Here is a 25,294-nt window from a genome sequence, read left to right on the forward strand (position 1 = left end):
ACACAAAACCAGTGTGCTTTTTTGGCTTTGGCGTGTGTGTAAGGCACATCACCCACAAGAGAAAGGAAGGGTTTTATGCCGAAGGAACCACCAAATTGAAATCTTGCAAAGCTTCGCACGTCCCAAGCATCAAATACTTTGAAGGAAATAATTTCTGAATAAGAGCCTCTATAGAATTATATGGAGTACGTTAAGGAGATTTCCAGCATTTTGCCCTCACATAGGTTTTCATTTAACGTTTACCATTAGAACTGAATGCCCCGGGAAGATGCCCCTCCCTGTAGATACCTTGAGAAAAGATTGTCAGGAGTTCGTCCCTCTCAGGGATATGATATAATGTTGATTTGCAGACAGTGCCTTTTTGTTATTAAATAATGGCAATTTGATCTTTCTTTTACATTTCCCCCCACAATGATAGTTCATACTGCATTATGGATTTTGAAAGTTTGAGAAACACTGCCAAATAGTTCTTAGGTCATTTAAATCCTGGAGTAGTGCTGACATCGGAGACCTATGGCTGGAGTCCCACTAAGCGAATGTTGAAGGACCCTTTTCTTTTCCCCCACACCTGGGGCCTGAACCTAATGATCTTAATGGTTCTTTTCAACAATAAATCAACCTTTCCCTCTCCCTCTCTCCCTCTTTCCCTCTCTCCCTCCCTCCCTCTCTCTCTCTCTCTCTCACACACTATGGATGATTTTTGAATACTTTTATTTTAATTATTATTTTTTTAATGTTTTATTTATTTTTGAGACAGAGAGAGACAGCGTGAGCAGGGGAGGAGCAGAGAGAGAGGGAGACACAGAACGGGAAGCAGGCTCCAGGCTCTGAGCTGTCAGCACAGAGTCCAACTCGGGGCTCAAACCCACGAACCGTGAGATCATGACCTGAGCTGAAGCCAGACGCTTAACCGACTGAGCCACCCAGGCGCCTTGAATACTTTTCTGTAGAATTGCATGCATGATAACAGATAGAAATTCATGTGGGTGTAATGGTTAAATACCGAATCCTTCTTTTTTAAGTGCTGATGTTTTAAATCTAGACTTTTCACACTTGATGGATGAAATATAGTAACTCACACTGATCAGCCTGTTGCCCTTCACAGGCCCTCCTCCCCCCAAGGACCGTCTTATTTGTTGCTCCCATGTCTAGACTGACTGGACTGGAGTTGTTACTTACCCTTTGAGAGTGAGGAGACAGGTTCGACTGGTTGGGTGACTTCCCCAAGCTCACTTATGTAATACAGATAGAATTAAAATTGAGGCCTTTGAATTCTGGAGGTTGTTTGTTTCTTTTATTTCCCATGACATCATCCTGATTCTGGGTCTTAGAATAAATCAAAGTAAGAAAAAAATTTGCCTCCTTCACAGGGATTGGCTGGTAAAAAACCATACCACGTGGAATGGTAGTAGGGACTAAGGGGAGTCTATAGGGCCAGGGATGAGGGTTCTTCAATAAGTAAATCATAGGGATGCCTGGGTGGCTCAGTCAGTCAAGCATCCAACTTCAGCTCAGGTCATGATCTCACAGTCTGTGGGTTCGAGCCCTGTGTCAGGGTCTGGGCAGACAGCTCAGAGCCTGGAGCCTGCTTCAGAGTCTGTGTCTCCCTCTCTCTCTGCCCCTCCCCTGCTCGTGCTCTGTCTCTCTCTCTCAAAAATCAATAAAAATTAAAGAAGAATTTTTAGAAAATAAGTAAATTAGGAGAAGAAAAATAGAGGTGATGGAGGCTTAGAGATTAAAGACATTTAAGAAGCCTATAATTAATTGCAATATATGGGCCTCGTTTGATCCTGATTCAAACAGAGGAAAGTAAAAAAAATGGGAGAGATTTAAGTGGTGACTGCGTATTTGATTCTATGAAGTGCTTACATACTTTTTTAGGTATGAGAAAGCCATGGTTATGTTTTACAAATAATCCTTATTTTCTGGAAATAGGTCCTGAAATGTTTATAACTTAAAAATTATGCTCTCTGGAGTCAAACAGGGATTCGTGTCTCTACCTGCATCGCAGCAAGTGGGAAGGGAGAAGGATAGAGCCCAGTCCTTCCCTTTATTTATTTATTTTCAAAAATATTTATTTTTTGGAAGAATGCAAACAGGAGAGGGGCAGAGAGAGGAGGACAGAGGATCCGAAGCAGGTTCTGCGGTGACAGGCTGACATCAGTGAGCCCAACACAGGGCTCAAACTCACAAAACCTCAAGATCATGACCTGAGGTGAAGTCGGACGCTCAACCGACTGAGCCACCCAGGCGCCCCTCAGTCCTCCCCTTTAAAGCCCCACCCAACGTGGCGTGCATGACTTCTAGTGGCACCTGCTTGGCCAGACAGAGTTCACGGCTAGGGCTGCCGGGGGAGGCTGGGAAATGTCCTCCTTAGTGGTGGGGCATGCACCCATTTAAGACACAAGGGTTCTATTACCAAAGGAAAATGGGGAGGCTGGGTGCTAGGAACCCATAGATGCTTCTACCACAATGAATATAACCTTTAGCATTTTAAAACAGAGACAAAGTCAGAAAAAGTTAAAGACTGATATAAGTAGTAAACAGAAGTAGACGTTCTCGCTTTTCTGCACCGCAGTGGTCATCTCAGCCCTCCTGGGGCATACGCACCTAATTTAGAATTCCTGGGTCTCAGCCAGAGGGTGTGGTGTCTCAGAAGAGGGTGAGAGTGGCAGGCATCGGGAGAAGGGGTTCAGGTTAGGGTACCTTTTAAAAATATAGCCACAAGGAGTCCTAATGGTTCTAGTGGGGGAGAAGGGTCCCTGATAAGAAGTGTGCAAATGACTCCACTTACCGAGACTGGCACGTGGGACAGCGGTGTTCGGAGGAAGTAAGTTTGGTTTGGGGCATGTTGTTTCAGGTGTCTGTTAGATTTCAAATGGAGATGTCAGATAAGGCGCTTTGATTTATGAGTCTGGGTTTCTGGTAAATAGTCAGCCTTGGAGAGAGACGTTCGGGCATAACCAGCGTGTGGTCGGCCTTTAAAGCCTTGGGACCAGAGGAGATCACTTGCCGAGCAGATGTGACAGAGCACTGGACTAGGCCTGAGTCCCAGGGACTCGGCATTTAGAGGCTGTTGAGACAAAGAGGGTCCAGCAAAGGAGACTAAAAAGGGCCACGAGGGGAGCAGGAAGAAGACTCCAGCATCGTGGCATCCCAGGTGAAGAGGGGGTTAGCGCCTGTCCGTGTGGCGAACAGGTCGCCAAGGATGAGCAGAATGGGAGAAAGGGTTTTGGAAGGGACTGGATCAAGTAGCATTAGATTCAGCTGTTCAAAAAAATTATTTTCAAGTATCAAGTGGCTTAAAAATATAGATGACTTCTTTCACATTAAAAAAAAAAAAATCCAAGGTAGGCAGCCCCGGACATATTGTTTCTTGATGAAGTCAGAGACCCAGGAACAGCCCAGCTCCTACCGTGCCCCCCTCCCCCCACTGTTTCAGGCAGGAAGATCCATAAAAGGGGAGACTTTGGAAAAATACCCCCTCAGCCCTTCTTACATCTCATTGCCCAACACTTCGTCACGGCACCAGACCTAGTTGCCAGAAAGGCTGAGAAAGTAATCCTTCAGCTGAGTGTTAGTATGGCCAACTGAAAATCTGAATTCTCTTACAAGAGAGGGGAGAATGGATATGGGGGAGAATGGGGGTCACTAGCAGTTTCTGGCCAGGGGCCTCTCAAGTCAAACCAATAAGTGACTTCCTGTTAGTTCTAACCCATATGTGTTCCTACTATGAGGAAAGGGTGTGGGTTTACATTCTTGGTCTCATTTATTCACTTGCTTTCTTTCTGTACTCTTTTCTGCATTACTATTTGTGGGTGCCATTGGGTACCAGTGCACTGTGGGTGCCGTGAGGGACCAGTGCACTGTGGGTGCTGCTAGGGACCAGCGCACTGTGGTGCCATGAGGGACCAGTGCACTGTGGGTACCAGTGCGCTGTGGGTGCCGTGAGGGACCAGTGCACTGTGGGTGCTGCTAGGGACCAGTGCACTGTGGTGCCATGAGGGACCAGTGCACTGTGGGTACCAGTGCGCTGTGGGTACCTTTGGGGACCAGCGCTCTCTTGGCCTTACACCATAGCTTGGAGTATTCTGCCTTTGGATTTTTAGTAGTTGGCTAGTGTCTGCCTGTGAATGCCATCCTTTTCAGCTGGGGACACTCAGGTTGCTTCCGCTTTTTGGTATCGTAGGGAAAGCTGCGGTAGATAACTTTGTGCCTTGTTTTGGAGGGAGAGGAGGGGCACGTCACTGACGGTGTCTGAGGTTAGCACCTTTGAAATGGAATTGCGGGGCTGACGGATGTTAGTAGAGTCGCCAGTGGCATCTACTCCATAGGCTGACGGTAATAACTCATGGCTGTTCTTCGGTATATTAACTCAGTTAGTGCTCAGAACTGCTCTCTGAGATAGGCACACGCATCAGTCCCATTTACCCCTTGAAGAAACTGAGGCACCGAAAGGGTAATATTGAGCACTCTCTCAAGATTGCCATGGTTCAGGGAGACCGCAGGCATATCACTGAGCACAGCGTCTGGGTGCTTTATGACGGATGTTTTTACTGAAGGCTCGTTGGCTCTGCAGCCAGATTGCCTTACCAAACGGTGGTGCCGAGTTAAGCCTCCAGGCAATGCAGGATGGCCTAAAAACAAAACTGCTAGTGCAATGTTTGCACTTTTTAATAAATAACCCTGGGTTTTGTGCGTGTGTTTAGAAATACAGTCGATTCTCTTTATTTACAGTAGTTCTGTTTCATAAAGTCACTGAATACGCAATTAGTGACTACCGAGTGTTGCTTCTGGGAAATGCACGGTTAGGTTTAGGTTCTGGTGACACATTTTTGCAAGAAATCAATAAACAGCCTTGCTGTGTGTGTTTCTATTTAAAGAGCCCTGATTTAATATACATTGTTGACTTGTGAACTTTGGATTCACGGCTAACAAGCGCTATGACTTAGGCCTGAATGAAGCTTATTGAACACATATTTTCTCTGGAAGGCACGGCCCAGCCTTCTTGCACTTGGGAACATGAGACAGCACTTTAGCGCTATGTTCAGGGCCATTTTAGACAGTGAAATTGCCAGAACAAACAAACAAACACACACACAGAAAAATGTGAAAAGCGTGGTACTGGACAGATAGGAAGTAGGACACTGGTTTACGGTAGGAGAGAGAAAACAGGAAGGCAGAGCGCAGTCCTGTTTGGCCTCAGCTGGGGAGGTGCGCAGCCGACAATCCGATTTTTCCCCCTTCTGCTGTGCACCCTCCAGGGACCGTGAATATGCCATGGGTGTTGATTTGGGGACTGCAGAAACATTTAAATTTTTTTAATGTTTTTTATTTATTTTTGAGAGACAGAGAGAGACAGCGAGAGCAGGGGAGGGTCAGAGAGAAAGGGAAACACAGACTCCGAAGCAGGCTCCAGGCTCTGAGCTGTCAGCACAGAGCCCGACACAGGGCTTGAACCCACGAACCACGAGATCATGACCTGAGCCGAAGCCAGACCTTAACGACTGAGCCACCCAGGCGCCCCAGCAGATACATTTTAGCAAGTGTGTAGATTGCTGCTACGAGTCTGCAAATGAGCAGAATCAACTGTCTCTCTGTTTTGATCAGTCCAGCTAATTGTATTTCTTTCTTGTTTGACAGGTAATTCAAGGGCACATTTTGTGATTATACCAGCAGTAATTTTGGTGGTAATAGCGGCAGTAGTTTTATGGCTGTATAGCAAAGGTATGTATACCTTTTCTTTCAAAAAGTGAGTTTTGGGGCACCTGGGTGTCTCAGTCAGCTAAGCATCTTGATTTCAGCTCAGGTTGTGATCTCACAGTTTGTGAGATCGAGCCCATGTTGGGCTCTGTGCTGACAGCATGGAGCCTGCTTGGGATTCTCTCTCTCTCTCTCTCTCTCTCTCTCTCTCTCTCTCTCTCTTTCTCTCTCTCTCTCTTTCTGTTTCTCTCTCTCTCTTTCTCCCCTCACCTACTTTCTCTGTCTTTCTCTATCAAAAATAAATAAATAAATAAACATTAATATATTAATATTAAACATTAAAAAATAAGTTTTCAAGCTTGAATTGGTTTTTCAAAGGCCAGAAAATCAATGGTTGGAAACTAGAGTTTGAAATTTAAGCATTTTGAAAGAAAGAAAGCTTTTTGTTTTATTTTACTTGCTATCTAAGGGTGTGCCAGGGTTCCCAAAGTTTGGCATTGTCTTAAGGTGGGACTCCCAGGCCATCAAGAGCTTTACAGATGTGGGAACCTAGCCAAATATTCCGTTGCCCCCCTCTATTCGTGGTCTGTTTCAGCACACATTATACTTCTGGTCTCCAAGCTAGCTTTTGTAAAAGGCTCTTGCCCTTGGCTGCCAGGGCCGCATTTCCATGTCTTCTAGCCCAGAAGGCTAGCCTGTTGTTGAGTGCAGTGACTTGAAGTGGGTGATGACAATCCGGTGTTGCCTGTGTTGCCTTCCTGAAGCTTCCTCAGTCCTCTAGAGATTGTGGGCCAGCCTAGAAGGTCGGCCGTGCGCCCCGGAGAGCTGGTGACCTGTCCACATCCTGCTCTTTCCTGATGAGAAACGAGTCCTCAAGTCACAGAGGACACGGACCAGGTTGTAATTGTGGAGAGTAGACGTTCTTGAAGGCCCAGCACCTTCCACATCTGCTTTCTCCAGAAAGCTATTTGCAAGACCCATCTGTCACTCCCCCAGGGAATGCTGAGGAGCAAGCTTTCAGCCAGGTGATGGCGTGTAGGACCCGGGTCATTTCACGTTCATGTCAGGGGCAAGTTTGCCAACTGAGGTGTCGGGTTCCCCAGACTTGCCCTGTTCCGTACAGGGGCGTTAGTCACATGTAGTGGCTTAAATATCAAATTTCATTAATTATGTTTAATTTAAAATTCCTTTTTCCATTTGCGCTACCCACATATTAAGGGCTTGGTATCTCCATGGATCTGGTGGCTACTGTAATCAGGCCAGACAGAGAGTTCCATCATTGCGGAAGTCCCATCAGGCAGTGCCGACTGTACTACCGTCGACGTGTTGTCACTGGGCTATGACTTCCCAGGGATGCTGTCTCTGTGTTACAGTCACAAATACCACGAAGGCCCCAAGCAATAGATTACTAGTCAGTTGATTCTCCTCTAAATAAGGGATAAAAATCAGCTCAAGAAAGTTTTGAGGCTTTGTTACCAATGAGTAAAATACTTGGGGAGCTCAAATGTGCTCTTAAGAAAGTTATTTTGGGGGCTCCTGGGTGGCTCAGTTGGTTAAGCATCTGACTTCAGGTCAGGTCACGATCTCACAGTTTGTGAGTTGGAGCCCCGCGTCGGGCTCTGTGCTGACAGCTTGGAGCCTCGAGCCTGCTTCTGGTTCTGTGTCTCCCTCTCTCTCTGCTCCTCCCCCACTCTCTCCTGCACGTGTGTGCGTGCACCTCTCTCTCTCTTTCAAAAATAAATAAACATTAAAAAAAAGAAAGAAAAGAAAGTTATTTCCAATCCCCAATAGGAGCACTGTTATTAATCATCTCCTTAACAAATTGGCCCCCAGAAGCAAAAATCAGTTTCCACTCAAGAGTCCTTGTGGGTCTATGGCCAGAATACTGGAACCAAAGAAAGAGGGTAGTAAGTCCCCGTATCGTTCCAAAACATTTGGTTGATTTAACTTAAAAAAAAGTTCAGTCCACAGAGAGAAAATTACTCCCGTGGTCAGTGCTGATGGCACTGGATAACCTGAAACAAAATTGTCTTGAAAAAGACCTCAGCTGGCTTCACAACCCTAAAGCCATGCATGGGCAAAGCATGGCGCATTTGGCCTGCAGCCTTCTGAGGTGCCAGTGAACGTAAGCAGTGGTGGGTCACGGTTGACCAGTACCACTGCAGGTTCAGTCAAGCCTGTGGCCTAAGCTGCTGGGTCGCCTGTGTGGTTTCAGTTGGGGGCTAATGCCTTTTATGAAGGAGAGGGACTTTTATGGATGCATGTGTGTGTGGAAGCCGTATCTTAACATCCGAAACTGTGTCGTCCAAAACGGTAGCTACGTGGGGCGCCTCGGTGGCTCAGTTGTTTAAGCGGCCGACTTTGGCTCAGGTCAGGATCTCCCGGTTCATGGTCTCGAGCCCTGAGTTGGGCTCTGTGCTGACAGTTCAGAGCCTGGAGCCTGCTTCAGAATCTGTGACTCCCGCTCTCTCTGACTCTCCTCTGCTCATGCTCTGTTTCTGTCTGTCTCAATAAAAAAACAAAACAAAAAAAAAACCCAAAAAAAACATTAAAAAACTTTAAAAATGGTAGCCATGAGCCACGTGTGGCTGTTGGACCCTTGAAATGTGGGAGAGGCCAAACTGAGATGTGCTATAAATACAAACTACGCACTGAGTCCCTAAGACTTTGGATTGAAAAAGGACTGTAAAATACCTCATCAGTAATGCTTGTCCTGACTACATGTGAGAATGATAATATCTCTTACATGTTGGGCTACTCAATCAAATACACTCTGAGCATTAGTCTCACCCAGTTCTTTTTCCTTTGGACTGCGGCTAGTAAAATTTTCAAATTACTCGTGTGACTTCCACACCCCTGGGCGGTGCCGGCCCACACTCTCTGTAGCCTCATGAGTGAGCCGCTGTAGAGATCCTTGTTTCGTTAACGGTTTGGAGTTTAGTTTTCTATCCCCTGATGGCCAATTTGGGAACGGCCCTCCGGACCGCCTCTGTAGTTGGTTTGGTTTTACCATGTGGGAGCAGCCCGACAGGTTTAGAGTTTTCCAGATTCAGGTCTCTATCAGCAGTCAGTAACTCCAGGTCTCAGCTTTTCTTTTCAGTCCTGTAACTAAGACGGAAATTTCTTCATTTGTAGATCTTCTGAAATGTAGACAAGGAGCCAGAACCAAGTAAGTACCCTGTAGACTGTGTGGGGCAGGGGGCATGAACGGTGGGTTGTGCGCCAGAATCGAACAGTCCAGGTATTGGGTGCTGGTACTCGGGACCCATGTGCTGTGTGCCTGACATGCATCTGGAGCACTCACATCCACGGGGGCATTAACCGCAGGTCCCTAAGCACCGCAGGGCTAGGCCGTGCCCCTCACGGGCTCCTAGTGGGGTATCATTACCACCTGCTTAGGGACAGCCACTGTGAGAAGGCAGGTCCTGTTGCTAAGTGGCCAAGCTGGGGCTGACTCCACAAGGTCGACTGCTCGCCTCCTGCTCCCGTCCCAGGAGAACAGGACCGAGGACTGGCTTTACTTTTGGACCCAGGGTCAGAGCTGGGCCTGCATCGTGAACCGAAGACGGGATCCAGACATACTTGACAGCAGCGATGTTGCCTGAGTCGCCCTAAGGAGGCTCCAGAAGGGCCCTTGTCCCCCACCAGATCCTTGGTGCTCAGGAAGAGGGGCCCGGGAGCAGGACTTTAGGGGCAATGGGGACAGTCAAGGCTCAGGGCTGTAAAGGGCGAGAGAGTGACAGGTCATCCTCTCTGGGGCAGCAAATGTCTGTGGAGAGAGGAAGATAGGGCTGGATCAGCATTTGGGCCATGCCAAGGTATTGAGAGAGTGTAGCCGAGGTCTGTAACGTTTTCTTCTGGGAAACCACGGAGGACGTCTGGGCAGAGATACGCTTTAGACACAGCCCTCCTCTGGCATGGCCTAGGGTGCGTTCACAGACAAGCGGCTGGACATGGGGACACCGGTTAGCGAGTAGACGACACAGCCCAGCCGGGCGGAAAGGGCCTGAATCAAGGTGGTCACAGTGGAGATGTGTGTGGAGGGCCGGGTGGGGGAGGAGGTGGGGAGGTCATATTTGTGAACATTTCCCCCGAGCATTCGAGCTCCCGGAGGTTACCTGCCCGCTCACCTGAGACAGGCCTCAGACCCGTCACTTCTAACCTCTGTGCCTCAGTCGTCTTGTGTGGGACATGGGCATAACAGAGGTGGGGAAATCAGAGTAAGAGTATAGGTACTAATAGCATAGAAATAACAACATGTAAACATAAATTATTAAAAATAAAGTGCTTAGAACGAGTGACCAGCCAGAATGGCAGTTAATAAGTTATCATGCCATCATGCTTGTGAATTTTATTGTTGTTTAGGAAAGAAGCCAGAGTGACAGGAAATCTGACGCTCTGTGCCCAGAAGCCGGCAGCTCTGCCAGGCAAAGCAGAGGAATCAGACAGGGCTTTTGTTGGGGAAGGTGTGTCTGTGCCGGGGCTGGCCGAGTTTGGGGGGTGGGCACAGTCCTCGGGGAGTGAGGCCTGGCACGTAACTGTGGAAGTGGCCTCGGGCTGGGGCTGGGACGACAGATCAGCGCATCTTCATCAGGACACGAGCTGATGCCCTGACGTGTGAGGTCCTCGAGAAAGACAAGTTCAAGGCCCGTGGGTGGTGGGCAGTGGTGGAGGAGCAGGGGCGGGGGAGGTGGGTCCAGGGGGAGAGCCAGCATGGGCCTTGCCAGAGGTCCTTGGGGAGCGGGCTGCATATTAAAGGTGAGGAGAGGCTCAGGGCAGGACAGGCCGCCGAGACCTTTGGCTTGGTTAAGTGACTTGCCGATTTTTAAGAAAGCCACCGGGTCAGTGGTTGGGGTGGAATGGGGAGGGACCACTGTGAGGCAGTGGGCACCTGTGCACAGGAGGGCCCGCAGGCTCTGAGGTTTGCTTCCTCCCCAGCTGTCGGGTGGGGCATGCCCAACTTACGGGAGAAGCTGGCTGTGGCAGGAGGCCAGCCCTGTGAGCTGCGGGCTCAGGCTAGGCAGGGGCAGTGCGGCTGTGAGGGGTTGGCCTGTGGAGGGTTGAGGGACGGTGTACAAGGTAAGGAGCAGGTGTGGCAGCAGGGCCCAGGAGGACAAGGGGTTATGATGCGAGATGGGATCTCAGATCTGCAGTGGTAAGAGACGTGCCAGGGGAGCGTGAGATTCCAGGTGGGGGGCCTTGGCTGAGACCCCGCTGCTTACGGCAGAGGTGTGGCCACAGGAACAGTGACTGGGATTGTGGTTCAGGGGCGGGCTGTTGGCTGGGGCCCCTGGGAGAGGTGATGGAGTGTCCCAGGACTCACGCCTTTGCCTGCTCCGTTCTTCATTCAGCAGACTTTGACGGAGATCACTCAAGAGAGGTCGGCCTCTCTGTTAGCTGATGGCTTGAGATCGTGTATCCAGGGAGGCCAGACACCGCATGGGCTTCAGAGGGGGTATATGCGAGGGACCCCACCGCCAAGAAGCTTGTGGGGGCACCGGAGAGAATGAACGAGCATCTAAGCAGAAGGGTGTAGGCATGGGGTAGTGGAGGCCAGGATACGTGATGTGGATGGCCAGGGCCGGGCCATCAGCCAAGGGGAGGTGAAGAAACCAGAATAATCATGAAGACTGTGAGGGGAATGGTGGGATGCGAGCCAGACCTTCAGAGCCGGGGGGCGGGGGGCGGGGAGTAGAAAAGGCATTCCGGCCCAGAGAAGCAGCAGTGCAGACAGGGAGGAGAGCTCAACCCTGAGGAGTTTATTTGATGGAGAGACTGGCCTGCTTAGCATCAAGCTGAAGAAGTAGCAAAGGAGGGAAGTCAGGGGCATTTGAATGGAGTGATATGGAAAGAGGAGCCATTGTAGGTGCTTGCGCGGGAGAGTTTTGAAAAGCATGAAGAGCAGCGCTTTGGAATCATAAGCCTAGGAAGGTAAAACTGACATCTTTGGGTGACATCCTGGGTTGAAATCTGGGTTGCGTAGGGGCCGGGTGTGGGAGCTCAGACCTCTTGGCATATTTTTGTTTACTCTCCAAATTTTGTACTGTGTGTTTCCTACCTATTTAATCATGATTTTTAAATTTAAAGAGCCTGCTGTGGCTGCAAGGGGGTGGGACGTTCCCTGAACTCAGTCCCTGAAGAGTTCCATATATGGTTGGAGGGGCAGGGGTCAGAAGGGGAGTGGGGGAGGGGGACAAGCATAACCAGGAACAAGGGCCAAATTCTCACATCTCCACGAGGACAGCGTCACAAAGAGCCAGACCCAATCAGAAAAGAGCCAAGGACAGCCGAGTAGGTTTCAGATCTCTGAGGGGACAAGGACACAGTATTACACTTCTCACCCTGGCCGTTGAGTGTAACAATTTCTGGGAGCGCCAGCAGTCTCCATTTTGGGGTAAATGCCTGGGAAACAGGTCACAGAGTCGAGTTAACAAGGGAGCAGAGAGTCCCGATTCTCTGGGAAGAAAGCTTTGCAGGCGATGTCTCAGTGTCTCAGCCTGCAGGTGAGCTGGGAGGCGTGGGTGCGGGTGACGGTCCCCCCCGGCCTGGAGGCCAGGGAGCAGCAGGCCCCCCATCCTAAGCCCTGCTCCGAGGACCCTGTACCTGCTGGGATGAGCTTGAGAAGCGCTTCCCACTTCAGTCCCCCTCCGAAGTTCACAACACCCATTGTTCACATTCTAGTAGATTCTTAGTAAGGAAAACTCGTACTTTGCCACCCTTTCCTTACTCCCTGTGATCACAGCACTTATTTATTTATTTTTTTCCTGATCCCTTGTTACCAGTAGGGTACAGATATTTTGGGAACTCTGATCTCATCTGGCCTTTTGAGGTTCCGACTGAGGCTGGCAGGAGGCAAGAATAGGACTCTGCTTGGAGGGCCATGCCCGAGCCCAAGCTTTCCCTTTGGGCCCATTTCCTCTCTGCTCACCCAGGATGGTTCCTCATCACTACAGAGATGACTAAACAGGAAGAGAAGCTGAGGAGGGAAGAAAAACCGTCCCCAGCGGACTCATATAAATACCTGCTAGAGGGAGTGACAGTTGAATAAGGGTTCTTTGGGTCTCCGCTTTCTTACTGGGAAATTTCAATTCAATTTCAGTTCAGTTTCAAAGGCTGAGTTGGTTTGAGGAGAGGGAACTGGTAAGGAGTGCTTTGCCCTGAAGGCGGACCTCCGGCTCCCATCCCAGGAGGGTTCAAGACCAGCCTCCCTCCAACTCTGTTCCCTAGAGCCCTTGGTTTTGATGGGTTTATTATAAAAGGGCCACTCACATTAGAATAGGAGGGTAACTAAGACTTTGGTCTGCATTTTACAACTTACTAACATGAATAACATGAAACCCTTTTTTTTTTTTTTTTTTAGCTCCAGTTGACCAGTACTGCCTGATGAAATCAAATGTACAGTAACTAAGTTATTTAAGTAACCAAAAACCACCTGATTTACCATCCAAGTTTGACATCATGATCAATGAAATCCTGGAATCCTAACCTGAACTTCCTTCAGAAGAAGGTTTTTTTGAGGGAACTCTTCGGGGGGGGGGGGTCAGTCGATTGAACTTCCAACTCTTGGTTTTGGCTCAAGCATGATGCTGGGGTCGTGGGATTGAGCCCCGTGTCAGGCTCCACCCTGAGTGTGGAAACTGCTTGGGAGTCTCTCTCCCCACTCCCCTGCTCACACTCACTTTTTGCCCTCTCTCTCCCCAAAATACAAAAAAGGAGAAAAAGGGCTTATTTTTGAAGAAACATCAACAACCAGCATTAGTAGGTGTTCCCATAATGCTACTGTGTATGACACTCTCACTGTATATGACGACCATTGTCTCTCAGTGTTTTGTAAATTTTATATCAGGGGGATGTACATATGTAAATAAATGTGTGAGTGTGAGGTGGTTTGGTTTTTACCACCCTCAAGCTAGAAAAATAAACCGTTTCTCAGGAGGTGAAGGCTTTTCACCAACATCTATGCTCCGCTTCTCTTTTGTTTTAGAGGAAAAGAATCCATTGCAGGATCGGGACTGGAGGGAGGGAGGAGACGGGCCAAGTGCTGACTGTGTGCTGGGTCCGTGGTTTTGACGGGAGGCGGGAACACATGGGTTTGCTCCACCAAGACCGCATCACCGCCACCCACGCGCAGGGAGACCGGCCTCACGAAGGTCTCCTAACCACCCGGGACCCGTTGCTGCCTGTCACTCTGGCAAGGGAAACAGCAGAGAGCACTTACAGACTGTAGAGTCCTGTGCAGATACAGAACTCGGGGTCTCCTGAATCTGGACGTGGGCGGCCCATGCGGATCACTGTCCTAAGCCCTTAGCTCCTGAGCCCACACCACGCCTGGCACTCGAGTCACATGAGAGTCTTGAGCCTGAAAGAGGAAATGCCTCTTTACACCAAGGCGAAGTGTGTGAAAGGCACCCCCTGAATCAGCTCGATCCAGACCCCCCACAGCTGTCAGCAAGAACGAGGCACCTCGGGGCACCCAAGCTTCCTATCAAGGTGTGTGTCTGTTTCCTCTTGTCGGACCCTTGATTCCGGGCCTGCTGGGGAGGGGAGCCTGGGACTCTCCCAGAACTTTCATCATCTGGAACCTTCGTCTATGTGCTCTGTTCAGCCCTTTCAGACCCCGTGCATCAAACAGCTATGTGTTCCCTGCTATGAATGTTCCCTTCGTCTTTCTGTTCCCATGGAAACCCGACTCTCCCTGAGGACGCTGCCCCTTGGGGACCCCCAGGGGCCAGCTGCTTCCTCTCCTGTGCCCCTTGGACACCACGTGGGAGTGAGAGCTGGAGTCATCCTGAATCCTGTCCGCTCCAGCCCACGCCCTCTCCCTCCCTTCTGATGTGAATAGCAGGTCACTGCCACCAGCCGTCCCCTTTCCTTGTTACTCCTCAGCCTGTGAAGATCACGGTGCTGGCCCACACCGCTCCTTCCCAGCGCTACCCCCTGCAGAGTTGGATGGCTTCCAAATCCACTACCCTGGCATGGTCTGCCCCAAGCACCTTGCTCTCTCCCGTTCCCAGCAGCCACTGCCCTTCCCACACCAACACCCCCAGCCCCTCACGGTCCCCATTACAAGCGCCCCTGCTCTGCTCTCTGCCTTGCACGGCTCTCCTTGGGGGCCCCACTCCACGGACCCCGCAGCCCCCAGGCCCTGCAAGCCAGTGACCCCGCCGCCTTCCACCAGCACACAGTGCCGAGACCTCGTATTCCCCTCACTGTACCGGGTCTCCGTCGTTCGTCATGAGAGCGACTCTGCGCCCCCCCCCCCCCCCCCCCCCCCCCCCCCCCCCCCCCCCCCCCCCCCCCCCCCCCCCCCCCCCCCCCCCCCCCCCCCCCCCCGCCCCGATCCACGCTGGACCAGATCCCAACCTCTGCTGCCTCCCTCCCTGCTCCCACAGCTGCTGAGTGTCCCTGCAGGCAAACACGGCACTGGGCTGGGCAGTGTCACTTCAGGGACCACAGACCCCCAATGGGGTGAGTGTCTCACGTGGCCTTGCTGTGTGACCTTGGTGGGTTCTCTCAGGGTCTCCTCATCTCTCTTCCTAGACCTGCAGCCCTGTGCCCTCACTCAGTGGCTCGCTTTCTGCCTCTGTCCCTGACAAAAGCGCCCATAAGAGGCCACCACCACATGTCTCCACACCCAGCAGCGTCCCCTGCCTCTGTCCCGTGACTGCGTGTGAGCCCCGCCTTGGCTCTCCCCTGGGCTCAGTCTGCTGGGACTGCTGTAACAGAATACTGTAGACTGTATTTCAACCACAGAAATTTCTCTTCTCACAGTTCCGGAGGCTGGGAAGTCCAAGGTCAAGGCACTGGCTGGTCCGGCTGCTGGTGAGGGCTCTCTTCCTGGCCTGCAGGGGGCGGCCTTCTGGCTGCGTCCTCTCACAGCTGGGAGAGGAGCCCTGGTGTGCCTTCTCTTCTTCCGAGGGACCAGTGCAGAGAAGGATCTCCGCCTTGTGACCTCATTTACCTTTTGTCAGCTCCTCACAGGTCCAGATAGAGTCAGCTGGGGTTAGGGCCTCAACATACGGGTTTCAGGATAAAACATTCCATCTGTAACACTGCCTCTGCCCAGGATCACACCTGGGCTACTTAACGGCTGCCTCTCTCCCCTGTCGTCAGCCTTCACCCTTCTGCCACATCCCCCCAACACACTGTCGTTGCTCACATCCTCAAATACCCAAGACCCTCCGGATTCACTTCCCTGTCTAGCTCCTGTCTCATGTCTCCACTGTCTTCTAGGGAAGGGTTTCTCAAAGGAAATGATCTGGGCATCCTTTTTCTGACTTCTCTCTTCCTCTTCTTTCTTGTGCCCACTTCGATCAGGCTGTCACCCCCTCTGTTTGTCAAGGTTACCGGCAACCCCTTCACCGTGGCATCATGGGGGGCGGCTTGCTCTGTTTGTAAGTGGCGTGTGACAGAGTGGTGTGCCCCCCCCAAGCCTGGTGCTTTTCAGGGCTCGAGGTGTGGCAGATGGGCGAACACTTATGGTGAGTATATGCAGGCCTCAAATGGAAGTCTACACAAAGAGCTAAGGGATTATAACCAAATGACCCAGCTGTTGCACTCCTTGATAAACTCCCCCACGGGAAATAAAAACATGTCCACCCAAAACTTGCATGTGAATGTTTATAGACCATTATTCATAATAGCCGGATAGGGGAAACTATCCAAATGTCCGCCAGCCGATGAAACGATAAGGGTAGGGATGTTCCAGGGGGCAGTACCCAGCAAACAAAGCGATGAGGGGGCCCCGCCCTGCTGGCTCAGTCAGATAAGGGTCTCACTCTTGCTTTCAGCTCAGGTCATGCGTGACCTCACGGTTCATGAGATCGAGCCCCGAGTTGGGCTCTTCGTAGAGCCTGCTTGGGATTCTCTCTCTCCATCTCTATTTGCCCCTCCCCTGCTTGTGCTCTCTTTCTCACACACAAAACAAATAAAATAAAACTTAAAAAAAAAAAAAAGGAATGAGGATGTGATACATGGTACATGAGTGAGCCTTAAAAACATGCTCAGTGAAGGAAGCCAATCCAAAGAGACCACATACTATGTAATTTCATGGATGCAAAATGTCCAGAAAAGGCAAATGTATAGAGCTAAGAAGTAGATTACGAGTTGCCTAGGGCTGGGAGGAGGGTGTTGGGTCGGGGAAAGGGAGTGACTGCTAATGAGCGTAAGGTTTCTTCTTGGAGCGATGAAGATGTTCTAAAATTGTAGTCATTGTATAACTGTGAATAGAGTAAAACCATCAAATGATACACTTTCTTTAAAACATTTATTTATTTTTGAGAGACAGAGTCAGAGCGTGAGCTAGAGAGGGGCAGAGAGTAAGGAAGACCCAGAATCTGAAGCAGGCTCTAGGCTCTGAGCTGTCAGCACAGAGTCCAATGTGGGGCTCAAACCCACAAACAGCAAGATCATGACCTGAGCTGAAGCTGGATGTTTAACTGACTGAGCCACCCGGACACCCATCAGAAGATACACTTTAAATGAGTGGCTTGTATCATGTGTGAATTACATTCTAATAAAACTATTATAACTGGAAGAACTAAGCAGTTACAGGAGGGGCCGGCCCTGGGAAGGGGGACCCTCCCTGAAGCCGCCTTCCCCACCAGCTGCCTCAGCCCTAGAGGCTCCATAGGTGATATCCCTTCCCTTGGGACTCTGACTATGTTTCCCCCGCTCTACCCGGGGCTGGGGGTCACCAGAGGACGAAGCAGCTTTCTATTTGGAAGTCAGAGCAAAGAACTACAGCCCAGCATCAGACACAGCCAGTGAGTCTGCGCAAGCGTCATGAACCAGTGCTCGCCATGGGGTCTCGAGATGGGCCGTCCTCACTATGTCCCTCCTCCCTGCCACCCTTAGCCGTGCTCCCCGCCCAGGACACACACCCTGGGTCATCAGCCTCGTCTCTGTGTTCAGTCTTGCCCACCTCTCTGTGTCCCCTGCGCTCCTCCCCAAGGCCTCTGGCTCCACCTGCATCCTGCCCCATGGGACAGGCAGGTGCCGCCGCTCTCCTTGATTCTTGAAGGATGAAAGTGACAGGTGCTTGTCCCAGGTCAGTCTGGCACAAGTGGAAGGAAGGATTCAGCTTGGGGAGGGCAGCCCCAGCGGGCTCCTCACTGCCAAGCTGTGCCCTGAGAAACGAGATGCAGGCGGTCACCCCTCCATGTATGGTCGGGACACCTCTGAGACCCTGCCCCCACAACTGTCACATTGGTGTGCCAGCCTGAGCAAGCATGGCCCCGGGGCCCTGCAGAGAGAGGCCAGGCAGCAGCGCAGTACCCCATGGGGTCAGAGAGGGAGGGGCCGGGGATGGCAGAAGTGAGAACAGAGGGAGCAAATGTGTGGGTTCCCTGGGCGGCCTGGGTTACTGTCTGACGTCTGGGGAAGAAGTGTCCTTCCTCTCTCTCCAGGCTTTTCCTCTTCTCGATCTCCTCTTCTTCAAGATTCAAGAGCCTTTCATGCACAGAGGAAAATACTGATTAAAGTCTACACTGTTGGTGGGAATGTAAACTGGTGCCGCCGCTCTGGAAAACAGTGTGGAGGTTCCTCAAAAAACTATCAGTAGAACTCCCCTATGACCCAGCAATAGCCCTGCGAGGGATTTACCCAAGGGATACAGAAGTGCTGATGCATAGGGGCACATGTACCCCAATGTTCACAGCAGCACTGTCAACAATAGCCAAAACATGGAAAGAGCCTAAATGTCCATCACCTGATGAATGGATCAAGAAGATGTGGTATATATACACAATGGAGTACTACATGGCAATGAGAAAGAATGAAATCTGGCCATTTGTAGGAAAGTGGATGGACCTCGAGGGTGTCATGCTAAGTGAAATAAGTCAGGCGGAGAAGGACAGAAACCATATGTTTGCACTCATAGGTCTAACAGGACAAACCTAACAGAGGACCATAGGGAGGGGAAGGGGGAAAGAGAGCTGGGGAGAGTGAGGGACACAGATCATGAAAGACTACTGAATACTGAAAATGAACTGTGGACTGAAGGGGGAGGGGGTGGGGGAAGGGGGTAATGGTCATGGTGGGGGGCATTCGTGGGGAGAAGCACTGGGTGTATTAAGGAAACCAATTTGAAAATAAACTATTAAAAAAAAAGTCGTAGGGCCTCTGGGTCCTGATTTGGGAGTCACGGAGAAAAGCCCCCCAGCAAAGACTGCCTCCCTCAGGAGCTTTCTGGAACCCCCTCGCCGCGCCCTCCTTCAGACAAGAGCAGTTGGAGATGAGACACTTACAGGCCTGTTTAGGGATGACTCATAAAACCACTTGGTGGGCACATCTCTCCCGGCCAACCGCTACTGGAGACGAGCAAAAGAAAAAAAAAAAAGATGTGTGCCCCTGTATACACGCCTGTACGTGTTTTCTTAACGAGGGAGATTTTTCTAGAACATTACAGTAACTAAAAAAGAAAATCGAAAAAATGAAAAGGAGGTGTTTTCAAACTCAATCGTATTTTTAAGTTTCAATATTTTAGTTAGACCCTAAAATAGTGTTTTATTAGAAGGGTGCTTTCCTGGCTTTGATGAAAAACTCATGAGCAGGAATTTCAAAGTCTGCTCCTTTGCTTATTTCCCGTGGATAACCTTGCCACATTTAAGGATGTCTGTTGACCAGGGGATGATCTTAATTTCGCTCCTTAGCAGAGCGTCTTGTTGGCCTCCCTCTAGACCCAGACCAGCTTGAGAATCTTCCGAGAGCAGAAGTATCAGGAAGAGAAGAAAGAAAACCAATTCATTCATTCAACATTGAAGTCATTTGTCCATCTGTCCGTCCATCCATGCACCCATCCATCCAACATCTATTAACTCAGTGCCTACTATGTGTCAGGCACTGTTCTGGACACATGGGATATGAGAGTGAACCAGAGAGACAAAACTCTGCCTTCAAGGGCCTGCATTCGAGTGGGTGGAGATAGACATGAAACAGGATAAATAAGGAAAGTACAGTATTAAGGGCTAAGAGAAGAATAAAACAGGGAAGGGAGTGAGGGGCGTCAGAAGGGGTGAGGTAGAGCTCTAACAGAGTGAGGGCCCAGTGGGTCCACAGAGCAGCCAAGAGTCAGCCCACGGGTGTGTTTTGTCTAGGCTTCACAGGGCTAACCTCCTTTTTTTGAGTTTGGATGTCTTCAGGCAATCACTGTCTGTTTCACCATGGGTCCTACGCTTCCCTACCGTCTTGCACCCATTTGGTTCCTGGCTCGAGCCAGGGAGACTACTTTGTGCTCTAAATATGTCCCAGAAGCAATAGCGAGCCAAAGGACAGATGGACAGGGCAAAGGACACTTGGCCCCAAGCTGTGTGATTGGGAAATCAGGGGCCATTACCCCCCATCCACCCCGGGTCCTTCACAGTGTGAGGTCACAGCCCACAATGCCACAGTGGGGACATTCCCTGAGAAGGGCTGGGGTTTAAGTTTTCCACCAACAAAGAGAAATGAGAACTCAGAGTCAGACTTGAGTTACAGACACTAGGGGACATGACATTTATTTCCTATTTTAGTGTGTGGACCAAGAATCATGTCCACCAGAATAACCTCTACTTGGGCCCCTCCTGTGTTCTGGACGCCTTGGGCCTCGCAGCCTCTGTTTTATCCTCACTATAACTGCTAAGCCACTGTCCCACCATTGTTCCCCACTTCCCAGGTGACAGAGCTGTTGCTCAGAGAGATGACATGACGGACCCAGGGACACTTGCGGGGAGCTGGTGAAAGTGGACTCCGATCCTCTCCACCTGCTCTATGTGTAAGTAAGCTCATTGGCTGTAAACTTTGCTGCCTGCTGAAGGGACAGGATCCTCACCCCATCCGGTTGCTACAAAGGTGTGCACATGCGAAAACAGCCCGGAGGGGCCTCTCGTTGTGGTAAATACTCTTACAAACATCCATCTCATCCGAATCTCAGAAACTCTGTGAGTTAGGCAGGGTCACCCCATTTTGCGGACAAGGAAACAGGTGTAGTGACATAAAGTGATGTGCCCAGTTTCCTAGCAAAGTAGGCTATTGAAAGCTGGGCCAGAGTTCTGTCCTGAGGCTGGGTCGCCTGTCCCAGGACATTTTTTCAGCCCCAAGGGCACCTACCCAGCCGGGCCGCTTACCCCGGACTTGTGGCCAGATCCGCAGATCCACGCAGGTAAAAAGGATGTGATCCTCCAAGTAATCCTGACTCTGCACTCACTCACAACCCGAGATAGTTCAATCACGGAATCACTGAGTCACCTTATCCAAGAGCGGGATGTGACCCAGCAAGGGACTTCCCGCTCACAGATTCACAGCATGTGCGAGTTTTCAGAGAAGGTTGCCTCTCGTGACTGACCCACCAGGCTGTGTGACCTTGTGGATTCCCTCCCGGTGGGCACGCTGAATGCAGGCCAGGGGGTGCTTGTGGCTTCCAGGATGCCACATGAACCGTCTCTACCTGGTGACATGAGTGTCACCTACAGGGAGATGTGTTGGTTCCCAAGCCTCTTCTGGGCCAGCTGTACTCCAATGGATGTCACATAAACAGGGCAGGTGTGGGTGTGAAGGGAAGAAGTATTGTTTTTCTGAGAACTGAGTTGACAGCTTGGAGAGACCTAACAGAGGAGAGACTTAAAACCAACGCTATTGTTGACTTGGATGTAGCAAGACAGTGAAGAAGATGGGAGGCCGAGCCTTGTATCTAAAAGGTTCCTGTACCAAACTTGTTTTCAATGTCTTAAGTTCTCTGCTCTTTGGAAACTGACATTAGAAATTATAGACCATGAACTGAGGGTGTGATTTCTGTACCAAGACAGGGTAGGGCGGAACTCCAAAAAATAGACTTATTCTCGGTGCGAAAACCTTGACTGTATGTCAAACTCTTGGTGAAGGAACATACTTATGTGTGCTTGGGGCTAACAAAAAAGTTTAAGATATGTAAATGTGGTTTAAAATTTCTTCTTGCATACACTCGCACCTTTTACATGAGCGGATAAATGTGAATACGTTATATATTGTTTTGATTTTTGATGGGGTCCTTTTTTTCCCTTTATCTTCTGATGGGGTCCTCCCTCACTTTCTCCCGTCGCCCTCTTGCCATGTGGCTGTCCCTCCTCCAAACTGAGGGTGACACCAGGGCTGGCTTCTGCCACATCTCTCCATGTTCATGTTGTTGGCTCACATACACAATGGGGGCAAACGGTGGGGAAGGGTGGCGTATTTCTTCTTAAAATGGGCTGATTTTATTCACAATTCCCTGTACTTTGCTTCGTCTCACCAATTACTTGTGGCAATCCCTATGAATCGCCTGCAATGGGTCCAATTTATTCTTCATAATGGCTGTAGAATATTTCCTCACGTGTCCCGAGATATTCACCCTCTCCCCTCTGAAGGACATTTGCTTTGTCCCTAGGTTTGGCTTCCCACTCTAAACAACAACTTAGTAGACATCCTTGTGCATATAGTCATAACTTCTGGTCCAATTCCCCCTTGAACAACACGGGTTCGGGCACTGACCCCCATGCCGTAAAAATTCCATGTCTAACTTTTGACTCCAAAAACTTTACTAGTAACCCACTGTTGGCTGAATGCCTTACCAGTAACATAAACAGTCAATTAACATATATTCTGTATGTTATATGCATTATATATTTACGGTACACTTACAATAAAGTAAGCTAGAGAAAGGAAAATGTTTTTAAGAAAATCATAAGGAAGAGAAAATACATTCATGCTGCTGTGCTGTATTTATAGAAAAAATTCTGCTTATGAGTGGACACGGACTTAAAAAATTTTTTTTTAATGTTTATTTTTGAGGAGCAGAGAGAGAGGGAGATACAGAATCTTGAAGTAGGCTCCAGTGTGGAGAGCTGCCAGGAGAGCTGCCGGGGGAAGAGATGTGTGCCCTGACCTAAGATCGGCCACCTGCAGGGCAGGACAGTGTTATCACTCCCAGCTCAAGGCCGGAGACAGCTTAGCTGGGCTTTCTTATCGGCTCCTCAGACGCTGTGCTAAAACTGTGGCTTCTGTTCCTCCTTTACCCTAGCCTTTTCACGTGACCCTGTTTCTTAGTAACCAACCTGTGCTTTCTGCTCTTTATAAGATGCTTGTGTTTTCTCAATAAACTGAGGCTTGATCAGAAACTTTGTCTTGCCTCCGTTCTCTGTGCTCCCTGCCCCCCAATTCTCCCTCCCTCCCTCAGGACTTGCGTTGACTGACCTGCGGGCCGGGTCACTCCAGGCTCTGAGCTGTCAGCACAGAGCCCAATGCAGGGCTCAAACTTACAGACCATGAGATCATGACCTGAGTGGAAGTTGGACACTCAACCAACTGAGCCACCTGGGTGCCCCGAGACACGGACTTTTCAAACCCATGTTGTTCAGGGTGAACTGTATTTTTATTTCTATGGTGTAGATTCCCAGAGTGGAATGGATCTGTCAAAAGGTATATATATATATATATATATATGTATTTAAAATTTTTTTTAGTGTTTATTTTTTGAGAGACAGAGCGTAAGCAGGGGAGGGACAGAGAGAGGGAGACATAGAACCTGAAGCAAGCTCCAGGCTCTGAGCCATCAGCACAGAGCCTGACAGGGGGCTCGAACTCATGAACCACGAGATCCTGACCTGAGCCAAAGTCAGAGGCTTAACCGATTGAGCCACCCAGGCACTCTCTGTATATATTTTTAATTTTAATTTCAGTCAATGTTGCCAGATTGCTTTCCAAAGGCTATGCCGCCTGAAGCTAGTCCTTCAGCTTCTACCCCCTGTCCTGTTAAACAGGACTGAAAATGTTGTAAATACTGATACATTGCTATTGTATGCCATTTGAAATGAACAGAGGAGAATAGAAGTGCAAAGAGTTAGGGAAAATCTATGGGAGAAGAGGTTAGAAAACCAAAAGCAAGAGCAAGGATGAAATGAGAAGTAGGATTCTTGAGAAAATAGAAATGTAGCCCCATGGTGCTCACATTGGAAAATGGTGAAAAAAATACAGTGAAGGAGTCGAGACTCGGGCACTCGTTCACGGGTGAGTGCCTGCACACACCCACACGCAGCGGCACGCACACGAGCCCTTCACTGAACCTTCACCACGTGCCAGTCACCGAGCCAAATGCATTGTGTTGCTGCATCTCACCCTTCGCTAGAAGGTAGATGGTACTATTATTCCCATTATGCAGATGGAAAGACAGAGGCTCATAGAAATATAGCAACACGCTTAAGACTGCATCACTCGTAAAGGGGTAGGAGAGGGATTGGGATCCAGGTCTGCCTGCCCCAAGCCCTTCGCTGGGAGGTGACCGACCTGGGAGGTGGGGCAAGGCTGGCATCAAGGGGCTTGAGTCTAGACCAGGTTTCTAAGCTGGGCCCGGGAGGGGTTGGCCTGCAAGTGGAAAGAAGTCAGAGACGGTGAAGCCTGAGTTGGGTGATTTCTTGAGGAACTGGTGTGGGCAGAGGGGGCGGGTTTCAGCCCTGTAGATGATCTGGAGCCCTGCGCCGGGGCGGGGGGCGGGGCTGCTGAGCTCACGTAAGCACCGTAAGCACCAGCGGTTGAAGTGACTCACCCGGGTGGGTTTCACCCCGTATCTTCAGCCGCAGTCATGGGGAAGCGAGCGTCACGACCCGTTGGAGCAAGTGCACATTTAAGGAGCTGTTATTTACTCGGCCCCTGGAGAGAATGAACAGCCTTGTTAGCTACGAGCTTACAAGGGCTTTGCTGCCCAGCCCTCCTCACGCCTCGGCCTCTGGGTGACAAAACCCCCTAGGACAGAGGACCCAGCAGTCACATTAACGAGGCCCTGCGAGGGGTGTAAAGGCAGCAGGTGCAGTGAGCAGGGGGCCCGGGGCCACTGCAGCGTCCCTGGAGTCAGAAGCTCCCGGAGCTGCAACAAAAGGACAAAATCACTCACCCTGCACCTCCCAGGGGGAGAGCAGACTCACCAAGAAGCAAGACCTCGTATAAATAGCAGCGTTTGCCTTGAGTTGGGGGACACTGGTAGAAAAGCCTTGACTGACCCAAGGAAGCAGTTGAATAGTCCCCTGGGGTCCCAGGCGGCCGGTGAAGCTTGTTCCCTTCCGGCCAGAATAAAGGGTGTTCTGAGAACAAGAGGAGGGTAAGTGTGACTTATTATAAGTAACAGTGGGGGCTTTCCAGAGCAACCCCCGAGCTAACTGCCCTCCCGAAGGACCGCTCCACCAGGGCAGCCCTGCCTGCGGTGTCTCTGGGAATCTGGGGAAAGACTATTTGGGATTGGATCCCGCAAATGAGGTTTCAACCTCACCTCTTCCGTTTGCGAGGGGAAGCCGCCCTCTGGCCTCCAGTTGTCCGTCCTCAAGTTGGAAGAGCACCCCCCTCCCGATTCTATGATTCTACGTAGTTGTGGTGAACCCCAGGCATGAAAGAGGAAGGCACCACATGTCTGGTGCTAGAAAAACACGGGATGGATTTCAATTCGCAGCCAGCGCCTTCCTGCACTGTGGTCGTTCCAGCCCCCAGTGGGCGGAGAAGAGAGCTGGCTGGGGGGACAGGTGCTTTGTAGGATGTTACTGGGACCTGTCTTCTCCCTGTGGAGACCCGTCAACCCCATGAGGTGTGCGTGGTGCTCAGAGGGCGTGAGCCATCT

The 25,294-nt window shown here is 50.3% G+C and overlaps 1 protein-coding gene and 1 long non-coding RNA gene across 3 annotated transcripts in view; one reads left to right on the forward strand and one right to left on the reverse strand.

Annotated features, from left to right (window-relative positions):
• Nucleotides 1-13,286, forward strand: part of CD58 (CD58 molecule) — a 40,326-nt gene extending 27,040 nt beyond the window's left edge. The window contains exons 4-6 of one of the 2 annotated variants that reach the window (XM_029949510.1): nucleotides 5,644-5,727; nucleotides 8,839-8,872; nucleotides 13,064-13,286. In XM_029949510.1, coding sequence (XP_029805370.1) covers nucleotides 5,644-5,727; nucleotides 8,839-8,872; nucleotides 13,064-13,073 — 128 coding nt within the window. In that variant the 3' untranslated portion in view covers nucleotides 13,074-13,286. The remainder of the gene's footprint in view (nucleotides 1-5,643; nucleotides 5,728-8,838; nucleotides 8,873-13,063) is intronic. The other variant, XM_029949511.1, reaches the window with a different exon arrangement.
• Nucleotides 13,287-17,123: 3,837 nt separating this feature from the next.
• Nucleotides 17,124-25,041, reverse strand: LOC115300054. Its single transcript, XR_003912479.1, has 4 exons — nucleotides 24,953-25,041; nucleotides 24,612-24,767; nucleotides 24,236-24,339; nucleotides 17,124-18,153 (listed from the first exon to the last, which is right to left on the reverse strand). It is a non-coding gene; the product is annotated as an uncharacterized LOC115300054 (long non-coding RNA).
• Nucleotides 25,042-25,294: the final 253 nt, after the last annotated feature.

Source organism: Suricata suricatta, chromosome 8, assembly GCF_006229205.1.
Source record: "Suricata suricatta isolate VVHF042 chromosome 8, meerkat_22Aug2017_6uvM2_HiC, whole genome shotgun sequence".
Classification (NCBI taxonomy): Eukaryota; Metazoa; Chordata; class Mammalia; order Carnivora; family Herpestidae; genus Suricata; species Suricata suricatta.